Here is a 16,680-nt window from a genome sequence, read left to right as displayed (position 1 = left end):
CGCCATGATTATGAACAGACTTATTACCCAGTTCCATATGCATCCTAATCCATCACCTGCAGTTCAGTTTAGATTACAGTCACCACTGTCATCAACAAATCCATCTCAGTCATAACCTAGGAACAAAACAAACAATCAAATCTATTAAAACCCAACACCACAAAACCCATTTCAGTTCAACATCTCTTCTTGTCAATCGACAACTCAATCCATCGCAGAATCATCTCAACCAATCACTACCACCATCAAACAACAACCAAAAGACTCATCCTAGTTTTGTGAAATTAGCATTTCCATTTCAATTTCACATTTGGTTCCTTGATTATCAAATCGATTATAATTTCATTCTCCTCTGTATCCACATCTAATCCTTGGCTTAAATGTAACCAACCAAATTTGATTCAGAAAAATTTCAGTACAGATCCATGTACACATTCAATAATATACAGATCCTTGTCAAACTTCAAATGAAAAATTAGTTCAAAAATCATAAAGTCTTCGACCAAAAAAAGATCATCAAATTAGATCCCTCACAGACTAATTCCACCAACAAATTTGATGAAAATTTAACAAAAAATTACAAGAAATTTGTGATTTCTTACCGCTATCGCCGATGAGACAAATTAGGTTATCAAATTTGACATCACCACTCCGTCATCTCTTCCTTGAAAATCGATCTCAATCATCAATTCGTCACCAACCCATCCATGTTCTTCTTGTTCTTCAATTGAAGTTACATTCACAACCCTAATTTCAACAATTTATTCATCTAATCTTACATAAATATCAAAACATCACCAGATCCACCTGTGTTTTCTTCTGAATTTGAAAATGAAACTATGGTTAGGGTTTTAATTAAGGTTGGGGGTGGTGGTGGTAATGGTGTTGATGGTTAAGGAATTGAAGGAGGCGGAGGAGGGTGGTGGTAGTGGTGAGATACGGAGGCGCAGTAGTGTGGTCGGGGGAGCATAAAATTTCTGCTGCTGTAGAGATCTGTTATTGCCGCTGGTAGTGATGGTGGTGGGGAGAAGAAGAAAAAAGAAGAAGAAGAAAAGCTAAAAGGGTATGTTTGGGTTTTTTTAAAGTAGACAAAACTAAATTTGCTCATTATTATTTGACCCGGGGTTTTTGTGCCACTTTTTTATGAAATTGTTTTAATTTATTAAAAATAATATGGCTGGATTTTTTGTACCACAAAATTGGTTACCTAGGTGTTTTGTCACTAGTTTTGTCATGTTTAATATGATAAATTTCTCTTCAAAAATAACTAAATAATACGTATTTATTAGTGACGCAGAGAGTATATTTTTCCAATGAAATTTCAGCAAATGACTCTCACAAGCATGGAAAGTGCTAGCAAGCTGTTCTGGAGTTAAACGGCCCATTTCCGCTAAAAGATGAGTACTAGTTTCACACTAATTTTGCACGACATATTTTTTCACTTTTCATTCACCAAAAGTAGAAAACCAAATAAAACGAACTTTTCATTCTACTTAACGAAACACCAACACGATTTCCTTACTTTGCGTCTCAGCAAAACAATAAAACAATCTACAACCGCAATTCCGATCACATAACCAACTAAATTGTTGCTGTACTCCAAAACCTTGAGACCATAGAAAGTAAAGAGCCAAATGAAACCAACTTTGTTATTGGCGTCATCTGGCAGCTGATAAACTTAGGTGGCACATAGGATCTCATCCAACTCGGCTGTGGAAGATGTTCCAGGTGCACAGCCAAAAAATTACAGAAAAAGGAAATGAAAAAAAGAACTGACGATACCAGAAGTGTATACGTAAAGACCCATTATAGCTTTCCTTGACAACCTCCTTGGCAATATTGAAACGCATAAAACCAAAAGCAAAAAAACACCAAAACCAAAAGCCAAAAAGCACCCTCCTGCAATTCTTGTGAAACATTGCTTTTTTCCTAAGATTCATCAGTTTCAGTTTCATTAAGTTTCAGTTTCTTGCAAGGCATCATTACATGCAAACCCTCTCTCTCCCTTTTCTTCTAGTCAAACATAAATCTCCTTCTACTTATAAATAGACATCATTTTCCTCCCTAAGAGAGATAAAGAGACAGAAGATTGAACAATAATGGAGATTAAAGTAGAGAACGAGGAATCTAGGCACATCGATGAACAAACGCAGCCCCTTTTAGAAGAGAACAAATTTGTATTATGTGCTGAAGAACAGACCCCGATACAGAAGGCCATAAACCAAACGTTCAGAAGCACTGCTCAGTTAGCCAATCTCCTCCCTACAGGTTCTGTTCTTGCATTCCAACTTCTAGCACCAATTTTCACAAACCAAGGTCAGTGTGATGTAGTCAGCCAGACAATGACAGCGTCTCTTCTGATCCTCTGTGGACTCTCGTGTTTCTTCTTATGTTTCACTGATAGCTTTAGGGCTCAAAACGATAAGGTACTTTACGGGGTTGCAACTTTTCGAGGATTGTACATTATTGATGGCTCTTGCTGCATGATGCCTGAAGTGGCAGCACGATACCGTTTAAGGTTTATGGATTTCGTGCATGCTTTCATGTCTGTTCTGGTATTCGGAGCTGTTGCCTTGTTTGATCAGAATGTTGTGAAGTGCTTCTACCCAACACCATCAGATGAAGTCAAGGAGCTCCTTACGAACTTACCAGTCGGTATTGGTGTCCTTTGCAGTATGATGTTTGTTGCATTCCCTACCGAACGCCACGGGATCGGCTTTCCCCTCTCTGCTAAGTAACTTCTGTTTTATTGGTACACCTAATTCATTCATATGTAAACCTGACGAGGTTCATTAGGAATCAGTGTATTTTATCACATACATCCAATATGTGCTCCTTTTTCAGTTTGCGTTAGAGTTTACATTATGCACGCAGGATCTTCACTGGATAGTGAAAAACAAAACCAGTCTGCCACCTGAAACGAGGTCATCAAATGATACCTGTTAAAATAATCTTATGCTATTGCCAACAAAGGTTACGAGTTTAAAACAATTCAAAGACAGACTCTTATTTAATGGATAAATTCTAAGAATATCACATGCACTTCATGTGATCAATTCTGATTCAATATCCAGATTATACTCTGCATATAAAGTGGATTAAAAGAATATGAACTGAGACACTGAGTCATACGCCGATACCTAGGCTAAAAACAAACCCAAAATTGGTTCACTTGATCACAACCAGCAAACTATGGGTACTATTCTGATGACTCGTATCTATCTTACATTTCAAGCAATCGAAATTGTCCCATAGCTTAAGTCGCATTTGACTCCAAAATTCTTACTCTAGGTCCCCCAGTAAGACATGACAAGAATATCAAAAAAGGAGAAAAAGCTCATACCATTTAATGGCTTTACCTGTTGTCCAGCATCACTGCTTCATTACCAGCCGAAACTCAAGATTTACAGTTTTACACCATAGGCTTAAGAAACTCTCCCACCAACTCGAGCTGTACTAACTCAGCAGCTTCATGCACTTTCTTTCGGCACAAGAATCCACTTACAATAGCATTCCATGTGGCCTCATCGGGAACAAACCCATCAAGCACCATTTCATGAATTACACGATAAGCTTTCCGAGCATCTCCTGTCGAACAAAAACAATCTACCAGAGAACTATAAGTTGACTGGTTACGTGAAATGCCTCGAGTTCGCATACTCAAGTACACTTGAAAAGCTCGACCCAGATCTTTCTCACACAGCCCCTGTACTACCATATTATGCATCTTAATGTGAAGACCCCAAGTTACACATCCAGGTGAGACTTTACCAAGGACCATCTCATCGAGGAAGTTTGCAGCCTCGCGAAACTTAGAGCACTCACATAGACAGGTTACGAGGTTACTGTACAACACTACATCCGGTCTCAATCCTTGAAGTTTCATTCTGTCAAGAATCTCTACTGCTTCTTGAAGTTTCCCTTCTTTCAATAGTCCGTTAATTAATGAACTGTAAGTTATCACGTTTGGAGTAAGGCGCTTAGCTATCATATTTGCCAGTAGCTCGAGGGCTTCTAATGAACGGCCACCTTGACACAGACCATCCATTAGAGAACTGAATGTAACTACATTGGGTTCAATTCCTTTGCTACCCATCTCTTTTAGCAATTTCATTGCTTCACCCAAGTTGCTAGAACGGCATAAACTATGTATCAAGCAGGTATAAGTAATAACTGTGGGTGAACAACCTTTTGTCTCCATATCTTTGAACAGCCTTTTTGCTTCATCAACCATCCCCAATTTACATAAGCCACTGATAAGTGTACCATATGTGTAAGAATCAGGAATATGCCCCTTATCAGGCATTTCTTTGAACACTGCAAGTGCTGCATCTATGGTACTCTTGTTCATGCTGAGGGCCTTAATCAAAACATCGAGGAAAGCGACATTTGGTGAAATACCCTCTTCTTTCATATCTCTATGGAACTTTTGGGCCACCTTTAACTGGTTTTCAGAAACAAGTATGGAAAACACTGTAACGTAAGATTTTTTAGTGCGCTCGCACTGCAAATCCTTCATTTTGTGAAAAATCCTAAGGGAGTCCAAAGGCCTGTGAACCCGTCCATATGCTCTGCAGACAGAGAGAAATATGTCTTCGGTTAAGTTACATTTCTCTTTCTTCATCCTATCGAGGAGGTCCTCAGCTGACCTGAACTGGTTGGCAGAAGCTAATTTAGAAATCATTACGCTAAAAGTATTCTGATCATGTCGAAATCCATTAGCGTACTCTGTTGTGGCTGAATCAAATATGATGACCGCTTTCTGAATATCTCGTTCCCGCAGAATCAACTTCTGAACTAAGGCTGGATTGATTTGCTTTGGCCATTTGGTCGCTGTCTTGAGTCCCATTGTAACTTTCCCTAACTTGTACAGACCAGCTCTCTTCCTTGTCAAGGTGCTTCAACGCAAAAAGGAATTAGCTACGCTACGGTACAGGTAAACTCTCTTATTTATGATCAACGTAACAAGAGAAAACTGCAACTCGATACAATTACCTAGGGTGGAAAGTACTTGCATCAAGTCTTGAACCAAATCTCTGAAATGATTCGTTAATGAACTTAGAATGTGAACTTAGCTCGAAACCAATTACATCAAGTCGAGAAGCAGATTATCCGCACTTGTTAAACTACTAATGATAACCACAGCGCATAACTGCTTGCAGTGAAATAGCTACAGTTTAAAATTGATACAGATACTTAGAATTTCTTATAAGCAGAAGAACGAAAGTTTTGAAGAGTATGCATGGAATGTGAAGTTGTTTTAGTTTCACACACTACTCATTGAGAGAATACCAAAACCCCAGATTACCGAAGCCCTTTTACATATCTGCTAATATGAGCAAATTTAAAACCAAAACATGTTTTTAGCTTTTCATACTAGTGCATAATTTGGATCAGAAATGGGACTTTACAAACTACAAATTCAGTCACAAGCACGGACCCAGACTCCCATCTAAAGAGGATGTTACTCAGTTTCCAGAGAAGGGTGTGTTTTAATTCATTTCAGGAACATAAAAGCAAAAAATATAATTCTGTAGAAGAAGGAAGTCTGAAGTCTCTAATGCACACAAAAGCGGGAGAGGTAGATTAGTTCTTATGAACATTTTACCGAACAGGTAGAATACATAGCAAAATTTGATTTTACCTGCTGAAAATGCGGATGAATTGAGGTTGAAACTCTTAAATATTGATGATCGGAAACAGAGATCAGCATCCGAAACCAGAAATATGAAGGTCGATTAACTCATATATTCTACTTCAGAAAAGTGCGGAAATCTTCAATAAAATAACGTGGAACGCCCTATTATTTCCAAACCTTTTAGGCCGTATCCATTTTGGCCGTGGAGTCTTTTTCTTTCCCAGTTACTTCTTTACCTGCAAAGTTAAGACGACATATTCCACCCCCGTATGCAGTACTGCCGCGGGCACATAAACTGATTTCCTTAACTGGGAGTACCTATAGGGTGACAATCCATTTCTGCGAGTGTCGAGATAACCTGCAGGACCTTGTGACAGAACTTTCAATATCTACATTTTGGGATATATGATTGTTTGGCCATTTTTTCCATTTTTTTGTTTTTTTTTTTAATGTTGCTCACCAAATTGGATGGATTACACACTGTCTTATAGGTAGGGGCGGGTATGGGGCGGGATCTTGAATCTCATCCCCTATCCCGTTCAAAAAACCAAAATTCATCTCCTACCCGTTTTTCATAAGAATGGGGTTGGGACGGGTATGGGAAATAGGGATTTCCCATGGGTTACCATAACATTATAATAAATATTAAACAATAATAATTTAAAAATAATTATAATGGTTCAAACAATAATAATAACCTAAGCATTGCATTTTAAAATTTTTAGTTTATAATAACCAGTTAAAATTGAAAAATAAAGGAAACCATTGATCCACAATTAAGTATTATTGTTCCTTTTACTTCTTAGTTCCTCATTATTAACCATCTTCCTCCATGGTAATCATCTCATCGTGATCTTCTTCGTTATCTTCCAAAACATTTTCCCGTTCAGATATAATAGGTTATGGTATGGGACATGTATGGGGTGGGGACCTTGAATCCCATCCCCACCCCATCCCCGCATCACTACTTTCGGGGATTCCCCGTACCCCGCCTCGTTTCCCGTTTATACGGGTAAAACCCTAACGCATAGGGGCGGGTCCCCACGGGGATGGGTTTGGATGGGGCAAATTGTCATCCCTACTTATAGGTCGAGACTTCGAGTTCCTCAATCTCACACAATTTGTTGGTTGCGGACCTTGCGGTGATAATCTTTCCCTCGCATGGATATGGGGTGAAGTGGAATCATAAATGAGTCTGGGTCCTCCCAGTTACCATAAGACCCGACCCCAAATCATATTATTTGAGTTGATTCCGGATCCGGTTTCCAAATTTTTGGGCCCATAACAGGGTCTGATAAAAATGACGTATAGTTATAGAGTCCGGATAATTATCGGTTATCGATTAGATTTTTGTTATTGAGAACGCCGATATGTATCGGGGGAAAAGTTGACTCCTGGTCATGAAAATTTGACTTAGAGTCAATAGGGGGTGAATAGACAACCGTAGTCATTTTTGACATCCGCTATCTCCTCTTGATCTCTTTCACTGCCGGCTTCATCTGAATCATCTCTTTATCGCACTGCAACTTATCAATTCTCTTTCATGATCTTAATTTATTTTTTTTAGATTTTTCATTACATTATCTATTCATTTTTATTCCAAATCACTTATATCAATAGGTTAAAACTTTCTCACACAAAGAGTTTTTTTGCAAACGACTAGAGAAAGCTCAAATGATAATGATCAAGCCTTGGAACCTGTTGGGACAGTTTGATTCTTCCTCCCATTAAATCCAAATGTTGATCTGATAATTAAAACTCGAATGTTAAAACAACAATCGAAAGAAAGTTTACTTTAACATGTCTTCAGGTGTCGCAACTCATAATACTATTGTTTTAATTTAATGAAACGAAAAGATTCCTCCTAATCTTAATCTGATCGATACAGAACGAGTATCCAGCCTAAGGAACAGAATTAACTCTCTATAGTTTGAAAAGTGCTAGTAATTATCAAGGTATCCCTTTTAATTTACTAGAAAAGAAGAAATAAAACGACTAAGTTCGGAAATAATAATCATCTTAGATAAGCGTATGATGGACATATTGATGAATTAGAAGAAACGGAGTTCCTACAGTTTCAATTTAAGTTTACAATAATCTATATATTGGTATAAACCAAGGATTCCTACTGTTAATGTTAAGTAATCGAGATAATAAGATTTTTGTTACTTGGTAAATGATATAAGGACGATGATAAAAGCAAAAAAAAACAAAAAAACAATTCCATCCTAATTAATCACAATCAGTGATTTTGGAGGTCAAGTCGTTAACTATTCGTGAGAAGAGAGCATTTTCGTCCATTACATATTTGATGAAAGGTTTATGCATTTATTAGAATTTTATGTTTGCACCCAAGTTAATCCTTGGTCAGTCATATTTGACCAAAAATCAGCTTTCCCCAATCCATTTTAGCTTTCCCAATAACAAAAATCTATCGATTATCATGAAATAATTATTTAAAGTCTAAGAGACGCCTTCATCAGAAAACTTTTAAAAAAAAATCTATCATCTGCAAATTTCTAAAACTTTCATCTTTATTTCTCTCAAGAAAACTCATCTTAATACAATGTCAGACATACCTACAAACGATTTGATAGCTCATCTTACAAGACTGATGAATGATCAGTCTGACTTAATTCCTATCTCTTTCAAAATTCATTGTGATTTTTTCTTCGCTTATATCTGATAATGATTGTTTTCTCAAAATCTTAGTTAATTTTTTTAAGGAAATCGAAAAAGGAGATGGCCCAAGAGGTCTTAGAGTTGATGAAATGGTTTTTTCTTTGAATATGGTCTGGGCTCCAGTGGGTAGATTCATAATATAGAAAACTTCAAAACCACATGTCTTCATCATCAGATTCACTAGTGTAAAAGATTTTGCTGCTTCTTTTTTCTGTAACCCCAAAAGAGTGGATGGTAAGCTTCTTACAATGAGAATGTGGAGCAGTGGAGAAAAGATTGAAAGCATAAACTTTGGAGCACAAGATAACTGGATTGAATTTGAATTGAGAAGTGATTTAATTGAAAGAGGCTATGTTGCAAAAATAAAATAAAAAAAGTAGCTGATGAAGTGGGTTTAGTCCTTTCCCTGTCTGATCCTCTAAATAAGCAAGGAAAGTTTGTAGCTCATGCCATTGTCGATATGACTAGGCCTCTTACAAATCAACCACAGCTGAAACTGTTGATATATTGAGCATATTAAAAGCAACTGTAAGGTTAGGAAGATCAACCACAGCTGAAACTGTCTCAGAATTATTAGTCAAGATGAAAAAGGAGTTTCAACAGTAAAGAAAAGCACTCAGAATAGCAGAAAAGTCGATTCTTTATCAAAAGCTACAGTAAGTGCAAAGATATATGAGAGTGAGATTGATAAGGATGAGCAACTAAATAGAGTAAGTAAAAGAACAAGCATAAGTTTTGAGGAAGAGAATAGCAGTGGAAGCACAAATGATAACGGAAAAAACTTAATTACTGCAGAAGATCTTAAGAAAGCTCTTAAAGGAAAAGCTCGAGTTAATAAAGAAGAAACTGTGAATGAAGCTATAAAATAAAAATTGAAGGAAATCACAAATGTTTTTGGAGGTGGAATTATTATAAAGGAAGGAGGCAGTGTAAAGGAAATAAAGCAACAAAGAAAATAAGATGAATGGTTCAGAATGTTGAACCAATATGTTGCCTTGAGTAGGAAAAAAAGTATTGTTATTAGTGTTGAACCAATATGATTGGCTGGTGGTTGAAGAAAATGAAAGATGTTTACCTATTGAAATATATAGCTGAAAAGGTCCAGGTAGAAGACATTAAATTGAGTAAAAAAAGGAGAGAAATTCTAGTAAATGCTTTTAGTATAGTAATGAATAACAATGAAGTGGATGATTTTGCCAGTCATAGTGGTGAAAACATTCTCTCTTGGAGCTTAATCGAATCTGAAAATGTCAATCAGAGAGTAACAGCTGAGGAGGTACCAATTAGCAAGCTGCTGCTACTCTTCAAACCCAGGAACATATGGAGGTAAATCCCAAACAGTTAGAGATTTTGAATTATTCTCGTGTTTATCTTACAAGTTCTTTAGCCTTTTTCATCTAAACATGAAATATGTAGTAGTTTCTTAGCTTTCATATATCTGGTTTTAACTCTCGTATACCTGGTCTTTCCTTTCAAATATCTTGTTTTTAGTACAGTTCATCATATATCCATATTAAATAATCTTCAAGTATATCCTGATATCATATATAATCTATCAAGTTTGGAAAACAAACTTACAATAAGATTTTCAAAACGGTTTTCATCTTTTTAAACAATTTCCCACATTAGTAAACTATCATTTTCTCGGAAAGATCCAATAATATAATATAGCTCCATTACTGAATCTTCCCGAGACTGGAAAATATCACAATTGCCTTCATAAGATTGCTGCAAAAACACTATGTCGTTTCTAGGTTAGGAGATTCAACTGACTTCTGGAGATTGTTATCCTATTTTAAAGGATATATTTGAAAACGAAAAAGAAAAAAAAAACAGTTTTGATTATTTGGGCCAATGACAGCGACCGGAACGTGTGCCCCATAATACAGGGGTGCACAAATTTGGACTCACTAATATTAATCATATTATTAAAAATTTAGAAAATGACCTTAGAATCTGGAATAAAAGTGAATACGGTAACATCTTTTCAAAACATTCTAATATCCTTAAGGAAATCGAATCTGAAAAGAAGAAGCCTTATAATATAGAAACTAAAAAAAATTTAGAGAAATTACATGAGAAACTAAATTCATGGAACTATATTGGAAAAACATATTAGGGAAAACATGTAAAAGAAAAATGGATAAAGGAAAATGATCATAATACTAGATTTTTCTATCAGAATGCCTCTGAAAGAAAAATAATAAACAGTATTTACTCTCTCAGAGATGATAAGGGCCTCTGGATTGAAAGACATCAGAACTTAGATTCTTTAGTTACAAAACACTTCAAGAACTTATTTCAAACTAATGATAATAATATAGATCCTACTTTCAGTAGTATTCTCAAACCAAATGCAAATATAAATGAGTATAGTAATCTTTATAGTATTCCTGAAGAATTGGAAATCAAAGAAGCCTTTTTTCGATGAGTTCTTTGGGGGCGCTGGGTCTTGATGGTTTTCCCCATGATTCTATCAACAACACTGGGATAAACTGAGTATAACTATCATCATATGGGTTCAATATGTTTTAGAAACAAACGATTTAACAAGAAAATAAATCATACCCGTATCTCTTTGATACCAAAGATTCATATACCGAAAACTCCAAATGATTTCGGACTGATCAGTTTAATTGATGTTCTTTATAAAATAGTAGCAAAAATAATATCAAATAGAATTAAACCTTTTCTGATAGTCTCGTATCACAAAATCAGTAGGCTTTCGTTCCTAGAAGATAAATTATGAACAACATAATTGTAGCTCACAAAATCCTTTATACCATGAAAACATGTAAAGGAAAAAATGGTTATATGGATTTAAATATATAGACTTACCCAAAGCTTTTGATAGGTTAGAATGAAAGTTTGTTAGTAAGCGTTAATGGGTGAAAGCGATTTGCTGGTTTTTGAGGAAAAATGGAGAGACGAACGGTCGGTCCCTCGATCGAGCAAATTGCTTAAACCTTCTGCAAACAGATGCACTGCACAGAAGTGCTTTGAGTTCGAGAGATCAATCTGTGAGACCCCGGCCTAAACCAGGAAAATGGGCGTTCCATAGTCAATTCGGTCACAAAAGGGATGAGGGTCGATCTGTAGGAAGGAAGCTTATAAGTGTGTGAGATCAATGATGATCAAGGATTGTGTATGTGTTGGAGACTTCTGCAATTTATGAACTGTTGAGTTCAGATAAGATAAGTTCTGACTGATTAAATTCTGCTCTGTTGAGAGTTCTTGTTCAGATGAGAATTCTTGTTGTTCAATCATGGACTCAGAAAATTATTTATATTCCAAGAATAGTAAACACATTGATCCCATTAAGTGTGACAGTCGTTGGAGTGAAAAAGTGGGAAATCGTGGTTAAACCAGCTCCACGTGCATGGGAGAATTGGTTGATTGTCCATCCACTACTTTGCTAACTCCTTCAACTGCTTGCTCGACTTATTCACATTTCTCATCGTGGGTGTACACACGTGTCATAGGCCGTCATACCAAAACCCTAGTGAATATCCCCCCATGTGACATGATTGATATCTCATGAATGTGGAGTCTGAAACGCAGACGTGTATTTAATCGGTCAATTGTTAACTTGGCCAAACTATGAGTCGTAGGATTGATGAGTCGATCATGATGAACAAATGAGATGTGCTCCGTGACTCAGATGCTCAGACGTTGAGTCTTGATGAAGTGTGATATATCATTTTATCAGTTGAGGTAATAATGAAGTTCTGATAATTTGGATTGACGCGCTTCCGGTGAGATTTATCGATCATGGACCTATTCTGATATGTCGAGTATTCGACGGGAAATCAGACGTTGTTGATTTATTACTTATCTAGAGTACTCATTCCTGATCCACTATGTCATGAACTGTCGAATGGCAAAGTAGGATATTAGCGAATATTAGATGATCCGATGAAATGTTGGAAGATCAGTCAAGTTAATGGTCATCCAATGAGGGTGCTCTGGTACGAGCAAACAATGTTGGTAGCAGGACCGAACTTTAAACTTAATTAAAAATATTGATTGATGGATCAATATAAAAATTATCAACGTTTGTCGAATTATGAAAATCCTAATTTTGGAGAACCCTGAATGATGAAGATTTGTCCAATGTGGGTTAAGGAATGTCGACCAACCAATAGGTATGAGAGCCTGCCGTTGGTGGTGAACGGACGAGCGTGCAGAGGAATTTCCATGAACGAGGATTCATTATTGGAGAATTGTGAAAATATGAATTATCATTAAATAATAATGAAGAGACGTGGGACCAGCCAGCCATGATTGCCAAAGGTCCAGTCATGGTGGTGCACTGGCCCCTATGACCCTCACACGTGCATTCCTGCGAATTTTGGATGTTTTTGTTGCTCGTTTGAGCAATATTCTGGATTTTCAGAAGAGTTTGATATTGACTGAAACTCTAAATTTTGCATGAATGAGCAAGTAAGACTTTGCTCGTGCAACCAATATTTTTAAGAATATTAAAATAATGGTATTTTAATATTTTCTGTGAGAAGCCCGGACGGTCGTGGGACCAATTGCCTTTTTTTTTTGAGATTTGATCAATATTTGATAAATTTAGAAAAATTAGGTTTTTTGCTCGAACGAGGGAGTTTCAAGAGATGAGAGAAGCAAATAATAATAAAATAAGGAATTGGAGAGGCGTGGGACCGGCCGTTGGGCCCGGTCCCGTGATGCTCTTCCCTGTTTTTTATTATTATTTTTCTAGCTTGTGTGAAGAAATATGAAAAACTAGGAGTTTTGCTCAAACGAGGAAGTTTGCTAAAACAAGAGAGTTTTCAAGAGATGAGGAAAATAATAAAATTAGATGAAAAAGAAAAATGGAGAGGCGTGGGACCGGCCACGGCGGCATGGCCGACCGGTGGGCCCGGGCCCTACGCCTCTTAATTTTATTTTATTTTTGATTATTTTCCTTTCTTATTGTGCATAAGTCTCCATACTTCCTCGTTCGTCCATATTTTGGGTGCTCGTTCGTGCATTATTGATAAGTACACTCGCACCATTTTCTCGGGGCTTACTCGGTGGTGGCCCAAATGCCTGAAAAGTGAATATCTATTACTAATCCATGGAATTCAGCTGAGAAAAGCCATGAAACGGAGTAATGAGATAAAAGTACATTATTTTCTAGGAATTCAATTGATGAATATTGCGCTAGAATTAATCAATAAATGGCTTTATACTAGCAGGCAATCTGTCTATGAGCCGTCCAATCACTATCGATTTTATACATAAGTGAATACTGAAATTGCTCAGTGTTGATGAGATATGCAAAATATTGAAAGCTCAGCTGAGAGGCTTTAATGGTTGCGTATTCATGCGTGCTCTGAGAGGTTGTACGCTCAGTCAGAGATTGTGACATGAGCTTTCACGTCTAATCCTAAAATACGAATTTCACATACGTGTCTGAAGCTAGGTCAAAAATATGCAAAATTGTGATTTAATGAATATAACATTTGTCAAAAATCCACCATCAACAATAAGGTTTTTTGAACAATTAGGTTTGCCAAAAGAGTTGTGTCATCTAATTTATGCTTGCGTTTCTTCAGTCTCATATGTTGTTTTTATAAATGGCATTCCAGGTGAGACATTTTTCCATCTAAAGGTATTAGGCAAGGTGATCCCTATCACCAACCATTTTTATCATTTGTATGGAAGCTTTATCTAGGCTATTACTTCATGCTTAAGTATAGACAGTATAACATGTGTGAAAGTTACTAGCAGATATCCATTTGTGTCTCATCTGTTCTTTGTGGATGATTCTTTTCTTTTTACTTCTGCTAATATTACTCAGGCCCGAAATCTGATCAACATTCTTAGGATCTTTAGTGATTCGTTGGGACAACTTATAAACTATCAAAAGTCGGGAATTTATTCCGGTAAAAAAGTTCACAACAAACACTATAAAATTTTTGCTAAAATTCTAAAAGTTAACAGAATAATCAAAATTGATACCTATCTAGGTACTCCTTTATTCTTTAACAAAAATAAAAGTTTTAATTATCAAAATATGCTTGAAAAGGTTTATATAATAGAGTTCAGGGTTGGAAGGCCAAATTTCTTTCCCAAGCTGGCAGGACTACTCTTATTAGATCAGTAACTAGTGCAATGCAAATGTTTCAAATGATGTGCTTCTTTTTGCCTAAGAAAAATTTAGACAAATTATATGCTTTACAAAGAGACTTTTGGTGGAGAAAATAAATAAAAACAATAGGGGTATCTTTTTAAAAGCTTGGGATTCCGCCTGCACTAGTAAAGCTAGTGGATGATTAGATATTAAGAACACTCATAAATTTAACCTAACTCTTGTTTCTAGGTTAGCTTGGAGACTGATTGACAATCCAAATATACTCTGGTGTATAATTCTTAAGTACAAGTATTTTCCTAAATGTGACTCGTTAATGTATAAGAAAAAGACAGTTAGATCGTGGGTATGGAATAGTATTTGTAAAGATATTGACATTATAAAATAAAACCATGGCTGGGTAATTAGAAATGGAGAAAACATTCAAATATGGAATGATTCCTAGCGGAAAGAAACCGAAACCAAAGAATAATTTATCTTTTTCTAGAGTTCAAAAAGTTTCTGAACTAATAAACTCTAAAGAAGATTGGGATCAAAGCTTAATAAATAACGTATTTAATGATCAAACTATTCAGGAAGGTAAACTTATTGAACCTCATAGTAATATTGACAAAAAAGACTGCATAAAATGGTTAGGAACTAGATATGGTAAAGTCGTCCCTGTCAAGTCTGCATATAATTTATATATTTAATAAGAATTTGGTTGTTAACAAAGTTGATTGGTTCGATATATGAAACCTCAAATTTATGCCTAGAGTCCAGATATTTCTTTGGAGATCTCTAAGTAATTGTTTACTAGTCAAAGAGAGGTTAGGGAGATTTATACTTATTGATATATTCAATGTTGCCTCTGTAATATTGTGGTAAGTGAAGATATTGACCACCTATTTACAAAATGCAATTTTTTTGAAACAATATAGAGATGTATGTCTTTGACTACAATGTTTTATAAAGCAGCATCTCTGAATTTCAATGAATGGTGCTTGTTATGGTTAAAAGATAAAAAAACCTTAAGGAAACATACGTCTCTTTCATTTGGTACATATGGAAATATAGGCGTAGAGTGATCTTTGACAACATTAAACTAAGTCCTGAAGATCTTATTAAAAGCTTGAAAAAAGATATGAATAATCATAGGGACACCCCATGAGAAAGCTATTCTATGTATATGTTACCATCCAGGATGCAAATTTATTAAAAATGTTGATAGGAATAATCATCATTACATCATGTTTGATGCTGCCTTGCAATAAGATTAATTTTTTTTTGGATTTGCTATTGTTTATGGGTAAAAACTGTTTCTGTTGGTTTTGCTCAATTTGGGTGTGTGGATGAGAAACGAGCATAAACCTTAAACAAATGCACTACACGGGATTACTTTAGATTCAAGAGATCAATCTGTACAATCCTGGCCTAAACCAAGAAATGGTCGTTCCAGGTTTGCTTCGGTCACAAAGTGAAGGAGAATGGTTGGTCTTAGGGTGGGAAGCGAAGAAGGTGTTGAGACCAGAATGATTAATTCTGAAGGTGTGGCTATTTTATGACTTGTATCAGAATGTGAAACTGGCTTGCGGAATGTAAGCTATCAGTTCTTTTGGTTTTTTCTGGATAATGTGTTTTTTTTAATCAAAAACTTGTTGCTTGGTTGAAAATAGGTAAAACCTATTTATACAAGTCATATTGAACGCACCTTGATCTCGTAGAAAGTGGGAATGATGGAGTGATGGAAAAGTGGGGTCATGTGTAAATGCCAGAACCCACGTTCCCACTATGAAGGATACGGGTTAGTTTACACCCACTATTTCTTGTCGTCACTAATTTCCCTGCTTTCTGACACTTTCTTATAATGGGCGTGTTGCACGCCGCACACTGTAAACCGCCAGACCAATACCCTGATGAGCATCCCCCAGTTTGTGACATGTTTGATGTCTCGAGTGTTTTCGTGGAAAACGTGTAGCAGATTGTTATGTGTGGCAAGTCAAAGTCAGAAGACTTGCCGCGGGAAAATAGCACGTGATGCTATTTAGGCTTGCCTTGGCTGGTCGCCTAAGACTTTCCACATGCCTGTCAATTCGGTGACGAATTTGGACGGCTGAGATTCTAGCCTGTGACAAAGGGTGGCCATTGATTATGGTCACTTCCATTGGCATATGATAATATCAAAGTGGCGCCATTGGCACATGCCAATGGTATGATGGCATTGTTAACGTATGCCAAGGGCATAGTGGCGCCTGGCATAGTGGCGTCTGGCGTAGCC

General features: G+C 36.4%; 2 protein-coding genes across 5 annotated transcripts; one reads left to right on the top strand and one right to left on the bottom strand.

Annotated features, from left to right (window-relative positions):
• Positions 1-1,963: 1,963 nt before the first annotated feature.
• Positions 1,964-2,860, top strand: LOC113319448 (protein DMP4-like). Its single transcript, XM_026567705.1, has one exon. It carries the CDS (start codon positions 2,100-2,102, stop codon positions 2,736-2,738), a length of 639 nt encoding a protein of 212 aa, XP_026423490.1. The 5' UTR covers positions 1,964-2,099; the 3' UTR covers positions 2,739-2,860.
• On the bottom strand, positions 2,780-6,033 carry LOC113319447 (pentatricopeptide repeat-containing protein At5g46100-like). 4 transcript variants are annotated; one of them, XM_026567704.1, is made up of 3 exons: positions 4,996-6,033; positions 3,344-4,882; positions 2,780-2,914 (listed from the first exon to the last, which is right to left on the bottom strand). In XM_026567704.1, exon 2 carries the CDS (start codon positions 4,847-4,849, stop codon positions 3,413-3,415), a length of 1,437 nt encoding a protein of 478 aa, XP_026423489.1. In that variant the 5' UTR covers positions 4,850-4,882; positions 4,996-6,033; the 3' UTR covers positions 2,780-2,914; positions 3,344-3,412. The 4 variants fall into 4 exon arrangements, with proteins under 4 accessions (XP_026423489.1, XP_026423485.1, XP_026423488.1 ...); XM_026567700.1 differs by having other exon boundaries at positions 3,344-5,170; positions 5,645-6,033; XM_026567703.1 differs by having other exon boundaries at positions 3,344-5,036; positions 5,645-6,033.
• Between the last annotated feature and the right edge of the window lie 10,647 nt (positions 6,034-16,680).

This window comes from Papaver somniferum, chromosome 10, assembly GCF_003573695.1.
Source record: "Papaver somniferum cultivar HN1 chromosome 10, ASM357369v1, whole genome shotgun sequence".
NCBI classification, from domain to species: Eukaryota; Viridiplantae; Streptophyta; class Magnoliopsida; order Ranunculales; family Papaveraceae; genus Papaver; species Papaver somniferum.
The sequence above is the reverse complement of the archived record's forward strand: the minus strand, read 5'-3'. Positions and strand labels throughout refer to the sequence as shown.

Bases quoted from the DNA above. Each gene is read 5' to 3' on its own strand.
- LOC113319448 (XM_026567705.1), top strand. From the start codon at position 2,100: ATGGAGATTAAAGTAGAGAACGAGGAATCTAGGCACATCGATGAACAA.
- LOC113319447 (XM_026567704.1), bottom strand. From the start codon at position 4,849: ATGGGACTCAAGACAGCGACCAAATGGCCAAAGCAAATCAATCCAGCC.